Source organism: Myotis myotis, unplaced genomic scaffold (genome assembly GCF_014108235.1).
Source record: "Myotis myotis isolate mMyoMyo1 unplaced genomic scaffold, mMyoMyo1.p scaffold_m19_p_18, whole genome shotgun sequence".
NCBI classification, from domain to species: domain Eukaryota; kingdom Metazoa; phylum Chordata; class Mammalia; order Chiroptera; family Vespertilionidae; genus Myotis; species Myotis myotis.
In genome coordinates this window covers 6,896,754-6,915,388 of record NW_023416322.1, presented here as the reverse complement: position 1 = coordinate 6,915,388, position 18,635 = coordinate 6,896,754, and the positions used below count along the sequence as shown (strand labels likewise).

General features: G+C 42.8%; 1 protein-coding gene and 1 long non-coding RNA gene across 8 annotated transcripts in view; one reads left to right on the top strand and one right to left on the bottom strand.

Moving 5' to 3' along the window:
- Positions 1 to 2,037: 2,037 nt before the first annotated feature.
- CD84 (CD84 molecule) overlaps positions 2,038 to 18,635 on the top strand; it is a 33,103-nt gene continuing 16,505 nt past the window's right edge. For 4 of the 7 annotated variants that reach the window (XM_036343524.1, XM_036343521.1, XM_036343519.1 and 1 more), the window contains exon 1: positions 2,038 to 2,221. In XM_036343524.1, coding sequence (XP_036199417.1) covers positions 2,053 to 2,221 — 169 coding nt within the window. In that variant the 5' untranslated portion in view covers positions 2,038 to 2,052. Of the gene's footprint in view, positions 2,222 to 4,299; positions 4,375 to 6,245; positions 6,373 to 18,635 lie in introns of all 7 variants that reach the window. The other 3 variants (XM_036343525.1, XM_036343522.1, XM_036343523.1) reach the window with 2 other exon arrangements.
- Positions 6,664 to 7,572, bottom strand: LOC118673084. Its single transcript, XR_004973299.1, has 2 exons — positions 7,392 to 7,572; positions 6,664 to 6,867 (listed from the first exon to the last, which is right to left on the bottom strand). It is a non-coding gene; the product is annotated as an uncharacterized LOC118673084 (long non-coding RNA).

Genomic DNA, 18,635 nt, shown 5'->3' with positions numbered 1-18,635 from the left:
AGATGTATCCATAAACATACTGCTATGAAAGATGTCTGAGATTTTGCTGCCTATGGTTTCTTCTAAGATTCGTATGGTTTCACAACTTACATTTAAGTCTTTTACCTATTTTGAGTTTATTATTGTATGGTGCAAGTTGGTGATCTAGTTTTATTTTTTCACATGTACCTGTCCAATTTTCCCAACACCATTTATTGAACAGGCTGTCTTGACTCCATTGTATGCTCTTGCCTCCTTTGTCAAATATCAATTGAGTGTAATGGCTTGGGTCAATTTCTTGGGTATCTGTTCTGTTCCATTGATCTATACTATAACGTGATATCTGGTATTGTGATTGCTCCAACATTGTTGTTCTTTCTCAAGATTGCTGTAGCTATTCAGGGCCTTTTTTGATTCCATATAAATTTTTGGAGTACTGGTTCTAGATCTGTGAAATATGCCGATGGTATTTTAATAGGGATTGTGTTGAATATATACATTGCTTTTGGAAGTATGAACATTTTAATGATGTTGATTCTACCAATCCATGAACACAGTATGTTCTTCCACTTGTTTATATCTTCCTCTATCTCCTTTTTCAAAGTCCTAGAGTTTATTGATTTTTTGTTTTTTTGGCTTTTTTAGTCTCTATATCATTTATTTCCACTCTGATCTTGTTACAGGGTGTGGGACTGAGCCATGGAAGGGTTACAGAATGTTACAGAATGTGCTAAGGGGAGGAAATGAGACATGAGAAATTGAATGTGCTGGGAGGGGGGACTGACGTATGGAGAGGGATCGTGTCAGGATATGGAGAAGGATTGTGTCAGGGTTAGAACCCATGGAAGAAAAATTGCTAGATTGTCTTAGAAAAACAATGTGTTATGATACGCTCCAGCTAGGTGTGACTCTGTTTACCCCCCAACCCCCCTTTGTACTTATGAACTTTTAGTGAACTTCTAGGGAACAGCGAATGAAATGCTTTGTATTTTTTTCTAACACGGTTTTGCTATAAAGGATCATACTGCACCCTTGGTCTCTGCCACATGCTCCGAAGCTCCCAGAGGGGGAGATAGGTGCTGTGGTCAGCTGGCCAGCTTAATAAAGGCTCGTAAATTTAAATTCTGAGTCGGTGGTCTATTTCGCTGAGCCAACCCATAACAATCTTTATTATTTTCTTCCTTCTACTTACACTGGGCTTTTATTTTTGTCCTCTTTCTAATTCTTTGAGTTGTAGAGTTAGTAGTTTATTAGAAGTTTTTCTTGTTTTTTGGGTAGGCCTGTAATGCTATGAACTTCCCTCTCAGGATTGCTTTTGCTGTATCCTAGAGATTTAGGGTTATTGCATGACCATTTTCATCTGTTTCCAGGAAGTTCTTTTTTTCTTTCTTGATCTCATTGATAACGCATTCATTTAACATGCTATTTAGCCTCCATGTGTTTGAAGATTTTTGAGTGTTTTTCCTGTAGTTGATTACTAATTTCATTCCATTGTGATCTGAGAAGATACTTGATATGATTCAAATCTTCCTGAACTTGTAGAGACTTGATTTGTGTCCTAACATGGGGTCTATCTTTGAGAATGACCCATGTGCACTTGAGAAGAATGTATATTCTGCAGCTTTTGAGTGAAATGTTCTATAAATGTCAATTAAATCCACCTGTCAACCTTAATCCCTCAAAAGTGTTGTCGGCAGGGAAGGGGCTGTTCAGAGTTCAGGAAATGTGATTGGTGTATTTCCCTGTCCCCGAGCTACTCCTCTGCAATTGGCCCAAAATATCTGGATGCAATCCAGTGGGATCAGCTGGAACCCTGGAGTTTCTATCAGCTGTCCGTGCAGGGGACGTACCAGACTAGGCTGGTGCCCAGGATAGCGGGTGGATGGCCCCTTCCCCAATCCAGTCACTGATGCTCCCTGAGACTGTTGAAACCCTCAAACCCATAGGCTTGACCTCAGCTTCTGTTTTCTCTAAAAATGGACATTTAGGCTGTGGTAGGCACTGGCTCCTGAGGGTAGAGTGGGCTGTTACCACCTAGGGCGGGGTTTTGTTTCTCTGACCTGCCCTGAGGCTATGGGAGGGGTTAGTTCCTCTTTAGACAAAAGGCCATTTGGTTCGGGTGTATGTGACCAAGGACAGGACTCCAGGCTGCTGCTTTTGCGAGTCTCCCTGGAATGCTTCCCACCCCAGCCTCTCCTTAGGCACCTGAAGTCCGCACTCTCTCCTTGCACCAAAGCCTCAGGTAAGCAGCTGCCAATGAAAACTTCTGTGCTCTGGGTTTAGAAAAAAGAAAAAAACAACAACTAAACTGTAGCCTTCTCTCTGACCGGCTCCAGGCCCCACTGTGGCCAGCAGCCCTGTCGCCTTTCACGGTGGGATGTTACCTGGGAACTCCGGGCTCTGGGCTCTGGTACTCCAGGCTATGGAGCCCATCTGGGTCACGGCCTCTATCTTAGAGGGAACAGCCTCCCATAGCCAGGAGCTCCCTCCTCGCTCTCGACCTGCCCGCCTGATGCTCCTGGACGCTCGGTCATTTCCTCTCCTGACCTCGTCCTTCCTGTCGGTCTCCAGGTGTTTTCTGTCCTTTCTTGATATAAGTCCCCTCCTTCACTGGGACCTCAGTTGGTAACTATGGGTGCATGTTCCCCACTTTAGTTTTATTTCCAGTCTGGCCCTGGGAGGAGGTGGAAGAAATGTCTGCCTATTCGGCCACTATTTTCTCCTTCTCTCTGCCCGTTTATGAGCTATTTGGCTCTCCGCTCATCTACAAAGGGCACATTTCTCTCTGGAATTCAGTTCATCGTGGGTTTTTTGCATATACCACTCATTGCTCATTCCACAGATAAGTACGATTTTAATTTCAGTTTTCTTATTGTTACCATGGAATAGCAGAACTTTCATATCCTTCCACATCAGATCAAAATAAGTCTCAAAACCTAGTGTCTTCTTGATTGATGTGCAGTATAAGGCTGAAAGATAGAGATAAGACACTGGTCTAGGAATATGATAAAAACTAAAGGTCTTATCCAGGATAGGATATATCAAAAGTTGAACATCAAACAAATAATCGTTGGCTAACAAGAGTTCGTTCATAATAAGTGACCAAATTACTTCAGTGAAGCCAAATTTAACCACTATCCGACCTGATATGTTAGACTATGGACATTAGCCATTTTTCTGTCAAATCTGCAGGCCCTTAAATTTTTGGAAGTTAAAAGCAACCAAACCAAAATATGTAAGTATAAATTTTTGGATTGTATTTCTCTTAAAAAAAGGGAGAGAGAGACATTGGTCTAGGCTCAACAGGACTAAGATACCATTAGGGTTGCCGAAGGAGGAACGCATGAGGCCAAAAGGGGTAAAGAATTATAAATGTACTAGAGGCCTGATGCACAAAATTCGTGCAAGGGGCTGGGCCCTCGCCACCCCAGCTTCATCTGGGAGGTCGTTTGGAAAGATGTCCGGAATGTCGTTTGGCTGTCCGGTCTAATTAGCATATTATGCTTTTATTATTATAGATTATTACATCTGCTAGCAGAAGGGCTGAGACCAAAATGGCATCAGCAGGGCAGAGTAGGGGGAGCGGGATATTTATGTCACTTTTAAGGGTCAGTCAGAGTAATGGGTCAGACCAGGTGTAGGTGGGGGTGAGGTGTAGGTGATCCACTGAAAACTGGGTGAGGCAGTTTACTGGAAGCCAAAGGCCATTGTTCATGAAACCTACAAGGAGAATAACAGAAAATCGCCGGGAGGAGCAAGAGCCCCCTGCAAGGCATAATGTGCCTAACAGATACTGTCTAAGAATGTGCCTAACAGTTACCATCTAAGATTTCTTAAGGCATAGACGTGAGACCAAGCATGAGTTTCAGATAACAGGGGAAGAAAGAACATTCCTACAGAGAAAGAGGAAGGAAGAAAGAAATACAACGTTGAGTTTTCAGCAGCTCTTGCCAATTTTACATTCTTTCTTCTTTTCTCCTTCTCTATGAAACATGATGAATGTGTGTGTTTTCCATGTGTAGTAATCACATACTTTAGGAAGGCATACTAAAAATGTGAAAGTAATATGGTTTAATCTTATTAAATGAAATAATTAATTTTGGAAATTCCATTTTTATCTTCAGTCTTTCTTTGGTCCCCAAAAGCTGCCTGGTTCGCTATCCCTACATAAAGGTGCTCATTTGTGCTACACTGAACAATTATATATTTAGAGAACAATGAGCAGGATTATACAGTAAATGACCTCAGAGGCTCAAGTTGCCTAGAAATGAAGGACTCCTCTCAGTGGCAAAGGCTACACATAATCTTATTTCCCCGCAGGTCTCAGGAGCTGGATCCTCAGACTCCCCCCAACCAGCTGGGTTCCAGTTAAAATTGCTTAGCTTTGGGGCTCAGGTATTTATACTTATTATTTTAACTAGACAACCAAGAGGTCTGGGCTGCCTGCCAATACTTGAGACAATTAAGCAGAGACAGGGTTGAATCATATATGAGTGTTTATTCCAATCATGCCAACAGTACAGGAGAGCAGCAGGTCATCCACAAATATCTGCTCTGCAACTAACCACTGCTTATATTGGGTAAGACAAAAATTACATGGGAAGTAGGCAGTGCAGGCTGAAGGACATTGTTTGGGCAACAAGGTTAAGAAGGTTAAGGTTAACTCTTTCCATGATAATAGACAGTTCTTTTTTTTCAATATATTTTATTGATTTTTTTACAGAGAGGAAGGGAGAGGGATAGAGAGGTAGAAATATTGATGAGAGAGAAATATTGATCAGCTGCCTCCCACACACTCCCCACTGGGGATGTGCCCACAACCAAGGTACATGCCCTTGACTGGAATCGAACCTGGAACCCTTCAGTCCACAGGCCAACGCTCTAGCCACTGAGCCAAACCAGTCAGGGCAATAGGCAGATCTTGAATGAGACTGGACCGAATTCCAATATTGACTTCCAGGTCCAAGGTTGATTCCCAGGTCCCAGCAGTGTACAACTCCCAGACAGGTTAAAATGTCCTTTCTTTCATCAGAACAAGGCAATCACAGTTAACAGAGCATGATTAATATTTCTTATAACTATAGCTAGTCTCCAATATTCTTTTTTTGCCCCTAAAGTTATTTCCCCTGACACCCTACATACATACAAGACCCCTGTTATCTTCTAACAGGGAATGGTAAGCCTCGACTAAAGAATAGCCCTGTATTTCATTTATCTCACTCATAATATAATTATATTAATTATATGATATATATAACATAATTATATATCATATAAAATATATAATAACATAATAGAATATCATATTATATAAAACTAGAGGCCTGGTGCACGAAATTTGTGCACTTGGGGGGAGGGCGTTGTCCCTCAGCCTGGCCTGCACCCTCTCCAATCTGGGACCCCTTGGGGGATGTCCAACTGCCAGGATCAGGCCTAAACCGGCAGTTGAACATCCTTCTCACAGTCTGGGACTGCTGACTCCTAACTGCTTTTGCCTGCCAACCTGATCGCGCCCTAACCGCTCCCCTGCCGGCTTGATCAATGTCTAACTGCTTCCCTGCCGGCCCAATCGCCCCGAACTGCCCTCCCCTGCTGGCATTATTTTGGAAGAAAGAAATACAACGTTAAGTTTTCAGCAGCTCTTGGCAATTTTACATTCTTTCTTCTTTCTGCCCCCAACTGCCCTCCCCTGCAGGTCATCTTGTGGTGGCCACCTTGTGATGACGTCATGCATGACGCCACCTAGGCTTTGATTTTATTATATAGGATAATTTGGGAAATTATTAAATTTGTATAAAATATGTTTTATTAGTTACATATAATTGTATTATATATTAACATATAACTGTAATAATATAGTATTAGTTGCTACCATTTATTAAGCTCCTATCATGTGAACACATTCTTCCTACTCTCTATCCCCCACCTTTTGCCTAATAATGCTAACTGACTTTTCAGATCCATCTCAGCTTGGTTGTCAGTTCCTACAGAGAGCCTTCCCCACATTCTCCTAGCCCGGGCCCTCCCCGTTCTCCATAATTTTCTGTGAAAACACTGTTTAATTGCTGATCTCCCCAACAAGGGGAGAGATCAATTGCTTTGTTGGTCTTTATACTGCCAGCACCCAGAATAGTGCCTGACACATAGTAGGCATTCAATAAATATTTGTTAAATAAACAACGAATTAATGCTAGGCACTTTATGTGATAATATAGGAAAAAACAGCAAAGACCATTGTTTCCGAAATCGTTGTCACTTCCTTTCAGCTATAAATAGCAAGAAAATTCGAGTGAAACGCTGTCTGCTAGAAGAGTGCCTTTCTTTTCACAATCAGTGATCCTCTGAAGATGGCCCAGCACTATTTATGGATCTTGCTCCTTTGCCTACAAACCTGTAAGTTCTGACCCTTGTTGATCCCTTCCTAGTTTTCTATTACTTTTTTGTAGAAATTGCCCTGAAGGAAGACATGGAAATGCCCTTCTGATAGGTTTCAACACAGATACCCTTGGTCTATAAGGAAAACAACCAGTAAGAGTCAAACCTGTTTTTCAGCTTTAGAGTTTGAATTTTTGTTTGTGGTGGGTCTCCAAAGAGCTGAGACAAACCCTTCTGCTCAGGAGACTCAGCACTTGGTAGACCTGGCCAGAAAGCCCAGAAAAAGAAGAAATAATCCAAAATCTTGAATAACTTAAAAGCTATTTCTTTTGGGGTATTATAATGTATCATATGGCTTTTGACAGAGATATACTTTTCTCCATTATTTCATTGCTCTAGCAGATTGGAGTTCATGACCATAATTGTCACTGTAGAAACTTGATCTCTGGACGCTTGCTTCATTTTCAAAGCACATTCAGAGCTATTACTCAGCTTCTATCTTCCAAAAACTCCCTAAAATAAATGAGAAGTGGCTATTATTTCTATTTTACAAATACATTACTTTCAAAGAAATGAAGAACTGGAACTAAGAACATTACTTTCAAAAAATGAAGAACTGGCTTTAAAAACTGTTTTCCTTACTTATGCTCAACAGTAAATTATAAAGGACATATGCATACTGTTTGTTGTCGGTACAAAGAAAACTATGTAACATTAACCTAGCTCTGGGTGTGTCTTTTCATTGCATATATTATTTAATTAAATCCAAATAATTGCCTTTCTTATATAAAAATTGACTCTGTTTGCCATTTTAAATCTATTTCTATTGTCTCTTACCAGTTCTAAAAATGCATTATCAAATTCCTGACACGAATGCATGGGTTAGGATTTTCTGAAAAGGTAGACTAAATGCACCATGGTCTCTCTGGTTCCCTTGACCATTTAAAATTGGGGCTCCTTCCATTTGAGCTTCACGGAGATTGCACCCTAAATTTCTCCTGCTGCTGTTCCCGGCGAAGGTGGTCCCTTATGCTTACCATTGGACTGTGAATCAACTGCTTTCCTGGAACTCAGATTAGTGAAGCAGCTGAGAAGCAGTGGAAAAGGAAGTTAGAAATCCCCATTTTTCTCTTGAAATCACCGAAATAAGTCTGAGTGTGTGAACTCATGACTCTTCCATGTCGGAAAATTGTTCCCTCAGGGCCAAAACTCACAGGCTTATGTTCTGATCCTAACTTTCTCATCATGACTTGGGAATCCTGTGACTCTGACCATCCCTCCCAGTATCCTACCAGCCACCCACCCTCTGTGGTGGAAGACAGGAAGAGTCCATGTCCATTTCTCTCTACAAGTTTTTTTTCCCCCCATGGAATTTTAATTCTTCCTTTTCTCTACACCTTTCTTGTTTCAGTTTCTTAAACTCCTCCCCTTGCTCCCTTCTCCTGTCTCTCATCAATAATAGTAATTTCTGACTATTTATGGAGCAACCACTATGTGTCTGGCATTATGCTACATAGCCTACATTTATCATTTTATTTAATCCTCACAATACCCTATGAGATGAGTACTAGTAATATCTCAAGTTCACAGGTGAAAGCATTGGCCCAGAATTCTGGAGGTCATTTAGCCAAAAAGTGGAGAAAGTAGGATTTGACTTCCAATGTCTTTAGACTTAACCACTGAGCAATGCTGCCTTCATCCACTTTGATGCCGAAGTGGAATAAAATACTTGCCCTCCTATTAATTGTTACCACATTTCGGGATTTGTCAGTGAAGAGCAGTGACTTATTCCCAGCAAGACCGGATTATTTAGGGAGAGACTGGGCCTATTTCCACACCCACCTGTAGAGGAGGTTGGGATTGGTGGGCAGGCCTTTGCCAAGAGCCAGAGTTCAGGGAGGCCAGCAGAACAAAATATCCAAGGAAATGGCCATATTGAGACATGGTTCAAGCACCATTAACATCAATAGGATTTGGGTTGAGTTGAATTTGCTTCTTAAAAACAAACAAGGGTTCAGTATCAACAAGGTCTGTAAAGCATAGTCATGGGGCACCCAGCAGAGGTGAGTGGGCCCGTCTGGATACCTGCCCATGGATAACTAGGCCCCAACCATCATCCTGGGGCTTAAAGACAGGTTTTTTGTGCCTGAAGAAGAGTCCTGGCAAGAGCCATATGCCACTAGTCCAAAGTCCTTCAAAATAACGAGAAAGCCTCTGTTCTAGAAAGAGATTGGAGCAGACCACTATCTCAGACTCTCAGAAAGGGCTCAAAGGCCCACTTATAGAAATGGAAAAATATATATACTCGGCATGGGGAAAATGAAGTATCAGCTAAAATGCAGTTTCCAAAGAGAGGCTGGGAAGCTGCATCCTTGTGCTAACACAGGACTGCAGTGGGAGGGAGTAGAGGCCACTGCATCAGCCTGTTGGGCTGAAACAGCCCTGGTGATCAGTATGGTGGTGGACAAAGCAGCCAGAGTGCCTTCACACAGAAGCACAAAAGTCAGTCCCCAGCCATTCATAGGTTGAGCATTGACCCATGAACCAGGAGGCCATGGTTCAATTCCCAATCAGGGCACATGCCCGGGTTGCAGGCTCAATCCCCAGTGTGGGGCATGCAGGAGGCAGCCGATCAATGATTCTCTCTCATCATTGATGTTCCTATCTCTCTTTCTCTCCCTCTCCCTTCCTCTTTGAAATCAATCGAGATATATATATATATATATATATATATATATATATATATATATATATATAATATATATATATTAAGGTCAGTCCCAGTCTACTCAGGCTACTCAAGTATTTCCTCAGTCAAATATTTCTTTCTTTTTTGTTTATGGGTTTTTTTTGGTGAATCTTCGCTTAACAGTTGCCTGGGAGTATTATTTTAATCTCTGTAACAATGCTTTTTTTATTTTCTATAACAAACATACAGAGTGCCAGGGATTTTTGTAACAGGTTTATAAATATTAACTCATTCAACCTTCATAATACTTATGTGAGGTAAGTCCTTCTGTTAGCTCCATTTTAAAGTTGGTAAAAGTGAGGCACAGAGCCTGGCTGATGAGACTCAGTGGTTGAGTGTGGATCTATGGACCAAGAGCTTGCCAGTTCGATACCCGGGTTGCGTCCCCAGTGGAGGCATGCAGGAGGCAGCTGATCTATGTTTCTCTGCCACCGATGTTTCTATCTCTCTCTCCCTCTTCCTTCCTCTCTCTCTAAAAATAAATAAAAATGTATTTTTTTAAAAATGAGGCACAGAGAGGTTGCTAATTTTCACTTGTTGCTAGTACCTAATGGAACCAAGATTCAAACTCTGGGCTGTCTGGCTCTTTCTCACTAAGTCATAGTGCCTGACATGGGGGTAGACAGCGGGTGCTCCTCATGGCAAGACCCTTTTTGGAGCCTCTAGATCAGCGGTTCTCAACCTTCCTAACGCCGCGACCCTTTACTACAGTTCCTCATGTTGTGGTGACCCGAAACCATAAAATTACTTTCGTTGCTACTTCATAACTGTAATTTTGCAGCTGTTATGAATCGTCATGTAAATATCTGATATGCAGGATGTATTTTCACTGTTACAAATTGAACATAATGAAAGCCTAGTGATTCATCACAAAAACAATATGTAATTATATATGTGTTTTCCGGTGGTCTTAGGCGACCTCTGTGAAAGGGTTGTTCAACCCCCAAAGGGGTCGCGACCCACAGGTTGAGAACCACTGCTCTAGATTCTTCTCCCTTGGTATACACCAGCGATGGCGAACCTTTTGAGCTCGGCGTGTCAGCATTTTGAAAAACCCTAACTTAACTCTGGTGCCGTGCCACATATAGAAATTTTTTGACATTTGCAACCATAGAAAACAAAGACTTATATTTTTGATATTTATTTTATATATTTAAATGCCATTTAACAAAGAAAAATCAACCTAAGAAATGAGTTCGCGTGTCACCTCTGACATGCGTGTCATAGGTTCGCCATCACTGGTATACACACTTCATTTAATCTTGGTAACTCCTCAAGTGGCAGGGCATATATTTTTTACTTCATTTACCAATTAGAATCCTGAGGCTTAGCATGAAAGTGACTCACCCCTGTCACTTAGCTAGTCTGCAACAGAGCCTTAACTAGAACATGTTCCTGGATCCCTAGTTCAGGGCACTTTTACTCGCCACCCTGAGCAGCCCCAGCCTGTAGATCTATGCCAAGACAATTGTTTGCTAATGTCACGAGGATATTAGCGGGAAAAGAAGTTACAGTTAGCCAACTGCTCCTTCTTGTGTCTCAGTTTATACCCTGAGGCTTCCACACCAAGACACGGGACCGGTGAAGAGTTCTCTCTTGGCCTCACCCTTTCTCTGGCTCTGGGTTTCTCCACCTTGCTTTATGTTGCTGGAAAAGGGGTAATTGGGTCAGCAGCCTGAAAGTATCCATTCTCTCAACAAAAATGTGAGAGTCACCCACTAGGTGGTAGGGAAAGAGTGGTGACCAGAACAGACAAGGACTCTGCATTCATGGTGATTACACCCTCATGGAGCTGAGGTGCTGCGTAGTGAGTGATGGCTGCTCTGAAGAAAACTAAAGTAGGCGAGGCTATGGAGAGTGGTGGAGGGAACTGCTGCTTTAAGCCTGGGGATCAGGAAAGCTCTCTGACGAGGTGACCTTGGAGCAGAGTTGCATAGTGACAGAGTGCTGCCGTGTGTTGAGAAGAGGCAGTCAGGTCCTAACTGGTTTGGCTCAGTGGATAGAGCGTCGGCCTGCAGACTGAAGGGTCTCAGGTTCGATTCCGGTCAAGGGCATGTACCTTGGTTGCGGGCACATTCCCAGTAGGGGGTGTGCAGGAGGCAGCTGATCGATGTTTCTCTCTCATCAATGTTTCTGACTCTCTCTCTCTCTCCCTTCCTCTCTGTAAAAAATCAATAAAATATATTTAAAAAAAAAAAAAAGAAGAGGAAGTCAGCGAACATGCAGGCCTGTTTGAAGGAGGAAGCAGTGTGGTTAGAGTGAGGGAGGAAAAGAAGGGTAGGAGATGAGGAAGGAGGAGGAGCCAGAGCAAGTAGAGCTCAGGAGATAAAGGCAGCGTGTAACAGACTAGGGAGCCTCCTACACCCCCAATGTACATCACCCTTGTTTTTATTAGACTCTAAGGAGAACTATGAAGTTTTAGGTCTGTCCCCTCTTGCATTGTCATAAATATTTTATGTTTCGCACTCTCTTTGGATTCCATCCTCCACTTCTCTTGCTCGGCTCTGAAGAATTTCCCTCTAGCCAATTAAAGTCCTCCTACCCCATCAATATTTCCAACCAGAATAAGTTTCTGATTTTTTTAAAAAATATATACCTTTCTTTTTCTCATAATCTCTATTGCCTTCTTCCAGTCAGTGGTTTTTGGCAGCTACTTTATCATGAACTGCACATGTGTAGAGTCCACCTGTACACATGGATTCATTCAGGAAAACGGGAGTTGCCACCTAAAACACAGAAAGGTGTATTAGGCCGGGAAAGACGCCTACCTTTCCTCCCAGGAGGGGAAGGCCACCTCCATAAACAGCCTGTCTATAGTGCTCTCGGTCCCAGCTGGTTTCATCCTTCCCCTTGGGTTCCCTCTCACCATAGCTACCTAAGGGGCACAATGAATGTATTTTCCCATTTAAGCCCACACTCCAGGGTTGCAGCCTTTTCCTGCCTTTGCTTCTCCTTGGGAAGTCCTGCCTGTCTCCTACCTTCCCTTCTGCGGTCTGGCATATGACAGTGAGGAAACCATCCTCACTGGGAGATGTTATAGACGTGGCTCACCTCTCCCCTGGGCTCCCAAGGCTGCTCAACAATCTTTTCATCCCCTTAATAAATCTTGGGTAGAAGCCCAGTGTGTTCCCTATAGTGGCATTTTCTCAACATTTTGACATTCTTCAAAACAATAATACAACCACGATTAAAATGTACCAGGCATTGTGCTAAGTGCTTTATCTCCATAATTGTATCTAACAGTTATCCACATTGTAGAGGTAAGGAACCTGAGGATCAGACAATTTCAAAAAATTTTTCTCATGGTGACACAGCTAGGTTCAAACCTACCAAGATTCAAAACCTGTGCCCCTAAACTTTTTACTTTCTAGCTGGTCCTATCCTTGCCTCTTCACTCTTTTTTTAAAATATATTTTTATTGACTTTTTTACAGAGAGGAAGGGAGAGGGATGGAGAGAAACATCGATGAGAGAGAAACATTGATCAGTTGCCTCCTGCACACCCCCTACTGGGGATGTGCCTGCAACCCAGGTACATGACCGGAATCAAACCTGGGACCCTTCAGTCCGCAGGCCGACGCTCTATCCACTGAGCGAAACCAGTTAGGGCTGCCTCTTCACTCTCACCAGATCTCACCTCCTACATTACTAAAGAGGTGAAGGTCAACAAGCATGACTCTCTTCACTTTTACCCACTCTACTCCAGAATGTCTACTCACAACAATCTCTGAGGTGGGCATTATTCTATCCCCTCTGTAGCCTCAGTAAGATAAGGGCCTCAGCAAATGTCAGACACGGAACCTGGCTCAGACCTGTGTTCCCTTCACCTCACCAAGAGGCCTTTCTTCTATCCCCGCCCCCAACAGCACCTCAAAATAACCCTGTCCTTTCACTCATCCTTCCTTGGCTTTTCCCTTCCACTTAAATGAAGGCATGAGCTTCCTCTGATTGAAAACCATATCGCTTCCATCTTTAGTGTCTCGACAAGTGTTAATGGCTTTTGTATCCTGCATTGTGCTTGGTCGGGGGGTTTGAAGGCAAGGTCCCTGGACTCAAGTCATTCACAGTGTCTAGAAACAGACACATGGATTCACGACTGCCACACAATTTGGCAATTACTATGAGAGAGAAGCACAGAGCTGCAGAAAGCCAGTGAGTTGGAAGGCCTACTCCAGAGCAAGGCCAACCAGGGAAATCTCTAAATGCTCTACCTCCCGACCAACCCTTCAGCACCAATCTCTTCTATTTTCAAACAAAATGAAATAAATTAATTTCACTTGACTCTCTCACTACTATTCTATTTTATCACTTTTTATTCTGTTCTGATATCTGGCTGTAACCAAAGAAAGAACCTAAAATATCAAAAGTGGTGGGCCGAGTAATCTTATCATAGCCCTTCACAGGCAACTGTTTCTCACCCAGCCTTGGAGTAAGAGTTGGAAATCATCAGTTTCAGGGTTTAGAGAGACTGTGTTTTGTGTTTGATTGAGGGACAATCCATAAACTTTAGAAATGTTAGACTGCCTTGCAGAGTGAAGGACTGGCAGGCAGATTCAGGAATTCTTTTCAGGAAACAGTTGTAATAAACATCCTCTTAAAAACAGCAGGCTTGGCAGTTCCTTTGGTAGAATAGTTCCCAAGGTCATCGGGGGTCCACACTTTTTCAATCTTCCTGCTTCACCATTCTTAGTACTTGGCTTCATCTTCCTGATCCCAAATGTCCATCTGAGATCCCGGCTGCAAGAAGCAAGAAAGAGATAAATAAAGCAAAGTGCCTTCTTCTTAAAGACACAGAAGTCATATGCAACACTTTCACTTTCATCCTGTTGACCTGAACTTAGTCATATGACCAAACTTAGCTAGCAGAAAAGTGGGCAATAAGTGACTCTATTTCATTCTACAAATTAAGGATTCTGTTACTACAGATGAAGCTCTAAGGAGAACAAATATAGGAAAACAGCAGCTGTCTCCCTGCCTCATCAAATCTTCCTGGAGAACCAAGATGGCGGCATAGGTTAACGCCGGAGTTTGCTGCTTTGAACAACTACTTCAAAAGTGAAACTAAAAGACGGAAGGGACATCACCCAGAACCACAGGAACGCTGGCTGAGTGGAAGTCCTACAACTAGGAGGAAAGAGAAACGCATACGGACACTCAGAGCAGGCGCAGTGCTGAAGTCAAATTCTGAGGTGCGGAGTGCGCGAGCGGGCTGGCGGCGGAGGGCGCGGTTGGAGTTTTCAATGGGAGGGAGTCGCAGACTCTGAGCTCCAGATCCGGGCGAGTCTTTAGCGACCCAGACTCAAACGGGAGAAGCGGGACTGTCTGGCTTCGGTCAGAGCGAGTGCAGCTTTCTCTCCGAGCTTTGCAGCGGGTGCTGGGACTCAGAGAGGCAGAGCCCCTGGGGACAGGACTGAGAGCCGCCATAACTGCTCTCTCCAGCCCACCCTGTTGATCCTGTGCGACCCGCCCCGCCCAAGCCCTGCACACAGGCATTTGCCGGATAGCCTCAGGCAAAGGCTAGATTAGCACCTCCCTAGAGGACAGAAGTTCTCTCACTGCTGACATAGCTGATTCTCATAGCCACCTGGCCTGGAGGTCAAACCCTCCCTGGTATTAGCTACAACAATCAAGGTTTAATTATAAGACTGTGAACAAAGACCACTAGGGGGTGCACCAAGGAAGCATAACAAAATGCGGAGACAAAGAAACAGGACAAAATTGTCAATGGAAGATATAGAGTTCAGAACCACACTTTTAAGGTCTCTCAAGAACTGTTTAGAAGCCGCCGATAAACTTAATGAGATCTACATGAAAACTAATGAGACCCTCGATGCTATATTGGGGAACCAACTAGAAATTAAGCATACACGGACTGAAATAACGAATATTATACAGACTCCCGACAGCAGACCAGAGGAGTGCAAGAATCAAGTCAAAGATTTGAAATGCGAGGAAGCAAAAAACACTCAACCGGAAAAGCAAAATGAAAAAAGAATCCAAAAATGCGAGGATAGTGTAAGGAGCCTCTGGGACAGCTTCAAGCGTACCAACATCAGAATTATAGGGGTGCCAGAAGATGAGAGAGAGCAAGATATTGAAAACCTATTTGAAGAAATAATGACAGAAAACTTCCCCCACCTGGTGAAAGAAATGGACTTACAGGTCTAAGAAGCGCGGAGAACCCCAAACAAAAGGAATCCAAAGAGGACCACACCAAGACACATCATAATTAAAATGCCAAGAGCAAAAGATAAAGAGAGAATCTTAAAAACAGCAAGAGAAAGAAACTCAGTTACCTACAAGGGAATACCCATACGACTGTCAGCTGATTTCTCAACAGAAACTTTGCAGGCCAGAAGGGAGTGGCAAGAAATATTCAAAGTGATGAATACCAAGAACCTACAACCAAGATTACTTTATCCAGCAAAGCTATCATTCAGAATTGAAGGTCAGATAAAGAGCTTCACAGATAAGGAAAAGCTAAAGGAGTTCATCACCACCAAACCAGGATTATATGAAATGCTGAAAGGTATCCTTTAAGAAGAGGAAGAGGAAGAAAAAGGTAAAGATACAAATTATGAACAACAAACATGCATCTATCAACAAGTGAATCTAAGAATCAAGTGAATAAATAATCTGATGAACAGAATGAACTGTTGATTATAATAGAATTAGGGACATAGAAAGGGAATGGACTGACTATTCTTGGGGGGGGGAAGGGGTGTGGGAGATGCGGGAAGAGACTGGACAAAAATCGTGCACCTATGGATGAGGACAGTGGGTGGGGAGTGAGGGCGGAGGGTGGGGCGGGAACTGGGAGGAGGGGAGTTATGGGGGGGAAAAAGAGGAACAAATGCAATAATCTGAACAATAAAGATTTAATTAAAAAAATATATATATAGGAAAACAACTAGAAGATTCTACCACAGCCCCCCACAAATAACATTTAAACCCATTCTCCTTATTTTCCATTCTTCCAACTTCTTTTTTTTCTTTCTTTCTTTTTTTTTTTTTTTATTGATTTTTTACAGAGAGGAAGGGACAGAGATAGAGAGTTAGAAACATCGATGAGAGAGAAACATCGACCAGTTGCCTCCTGCACACTTCCTACTGGAGATGTGCCCGCAACCAAGGTACATGCCCTTGACCGGAATCAAACCCGGGACCTTTCAGTCCGCAGGCCGACGCTCTATCCACTGAGCCAAACCGGTTATGGCCTTCCAACTTCTTACTTAGATGGTCCAACATCATCTCAAATTCAATATTTCTAAACCTGAACTTGTCTTCTACTTTGACTTCCTTCCAAAATAAAATGAATTAGTTTTCCTCTGACATAAAAGTAGACACAAAAAATGTATTGTTGCCCTGGCCAGTGTGGCTCAGTTGGTTGCAATGTCATCCCATGCACTAGAAGGTCTCTAGTTCAATTCCCAGTCAGGGCACATGCCTAGGATGTGGGTTGGATCCCAAGTTGGGGCTCCATGGAGGAGGCAACTGATAGATGCATGTCTCCCACATTGATGTTTCTCTTTCTCTCTCCCTCCCCCCCTCTAAGATCAATTATATATACACATATGTGTGTGTGTGTGTGTGTGTGTGTGTGTGTGTGTGTGTATATATATATATATAATTGATTGACAAAAGAAGGTTTATATAATACAAATAAATAGTACAATAATTAATAAATAAATATTAATACAAGAATAAACTCTGTAAGTAAACCTACTTTTGCCCACCTGTGTGTGTGCGTGCGCGCATTTGAACAACTGAATTACATTAGATGTCCTTATTCCTTGCCTTTCTTTGTACTATCTCTCAAATTTAACCCTTCCTTTCTATTCCCCCATCATCCTCTGGTTAATGCCCAGAAGGCTATAATAGGCTCTGATATGGTCTCTCAAGGCCAGCTTCTCTTCCTTCTTACTTTTTCTATACAGCATTACTATATTACTATGACCCTAAAACATTATTTTATTTTTCATCCTCAAAAACTTTAATAGCTCCCCTCGGTGGTGTAGACATTAAACTCAAGGCTGTCCCAAATCTAAGCCATATCTCTTTACATCTCCTGCCTTACCTCTCTCCACTGTTATTCCAATCTATACTTATTTAACCTACATGACACGTTCTCCTGCCTCTAAACTTTTATTAAGGACCCTTTGAGGGGTCCCACCCAAGCACCCCTCCTGGGGATCAGGCACCGAAGGAAACAGTGATTCTGTTGCAACAGCTCTTGGATTACAGATGGCCAACTCCAACGGCAATAGGAGGCGAGTCTTGGGAGTCCAAGCAGCGGCAGGGCTCTGTGGCTTCATTTCTCTGTCTGGAACAGCTATGGAGAGTATTTCAAAACAAAACAAAACAACGCAAAAAACACTGAAGTTTGTTGTTGCTTTTTTTTTTAATATATTTTATTGATTTTTTACAGAGAGGAAGGGAGAGAGATAGAGAGTTAGAAACATCGATGGGAGAGAAGCATCGATCAGCCACCTCCTGCACATCTCCCACTGGGGATGTGCCCGCAACCCAGGTACATGCCCTTGTCCGGAATCGAACCTGGGACCCCTCAGTCCGCAGGCCGACGCTCTATCCACTGAGCCAAACCGGTTTCGGCTGTTGTTGCTTTTTATTGTTTAAAATATTACATGTCTCCTTTTTTCCCCTGATTAACACCCCCCCCCCACTCCCACCCCCAAGGGCAAGGCCCCACCACCCCAGTGTCTGTGTCCATTGGTCATGCTAATATGTATGCATACAAGTCCTGTGGTTGATCTCTAAGCCCACCCCCCACCTCCCACCTTCTCCCTGAGGTTGGACAGTCTGCTCAGTGCCATCTTGTCTCTGGATCCATATTTGCTCATCCATTTATGTTGATCATTATATCCCAAATATGAGTGAGATCATGTGATATTTATCTTTCTCCAACTGGCTTATTTCACTTAGCATATGCTCTCCAGTTCCATCCATGCTGTTGCAAATGGTAAAAGTTCCTTCTTTTTTATAGCAGCATAGTATTCCATTGTGTAGATGTACCACAGTTTTCTAATCCACTCATCTGTGATGGGCACTTAGGCTGTTTCCAAATTTTAGCTATGGTAAATTGTGCTGCTATGAAGATAAGGGTGCATATATTCTTTCTAATTTGTGTTTCTGATATAGTCCTAGGAGTGGGATTACTGGGGTAAATGGGAGTTCCATTTTAAAATTTTTGAGGAAACTCCATACTGTTCTCCACAGTGGCTGCACCAGTCTGCATTCCCACCAGCAGTGAATGAGGGTTCCTTTTTCTCCACATCCTCGCCAGCACTTGTTTGTTGATTTGTTGTTGATAGTCATTCTGACAGGTGTGAGATGGTACCTCATTGTTTTGATTTGCATCTCTCGGATGTTTAGTGACTTTGAGCATGTTTTCATATGTCTCTCGGCCTTCTGTATGTCCTCTTTCGAAAAGTGTCTACTTAGGTCCTTTGCCCATTTTTTGATTGGGTTGTTTATCTTCCTTTTGTTAAGTTGTACGAGTTCCCTGTAAATTT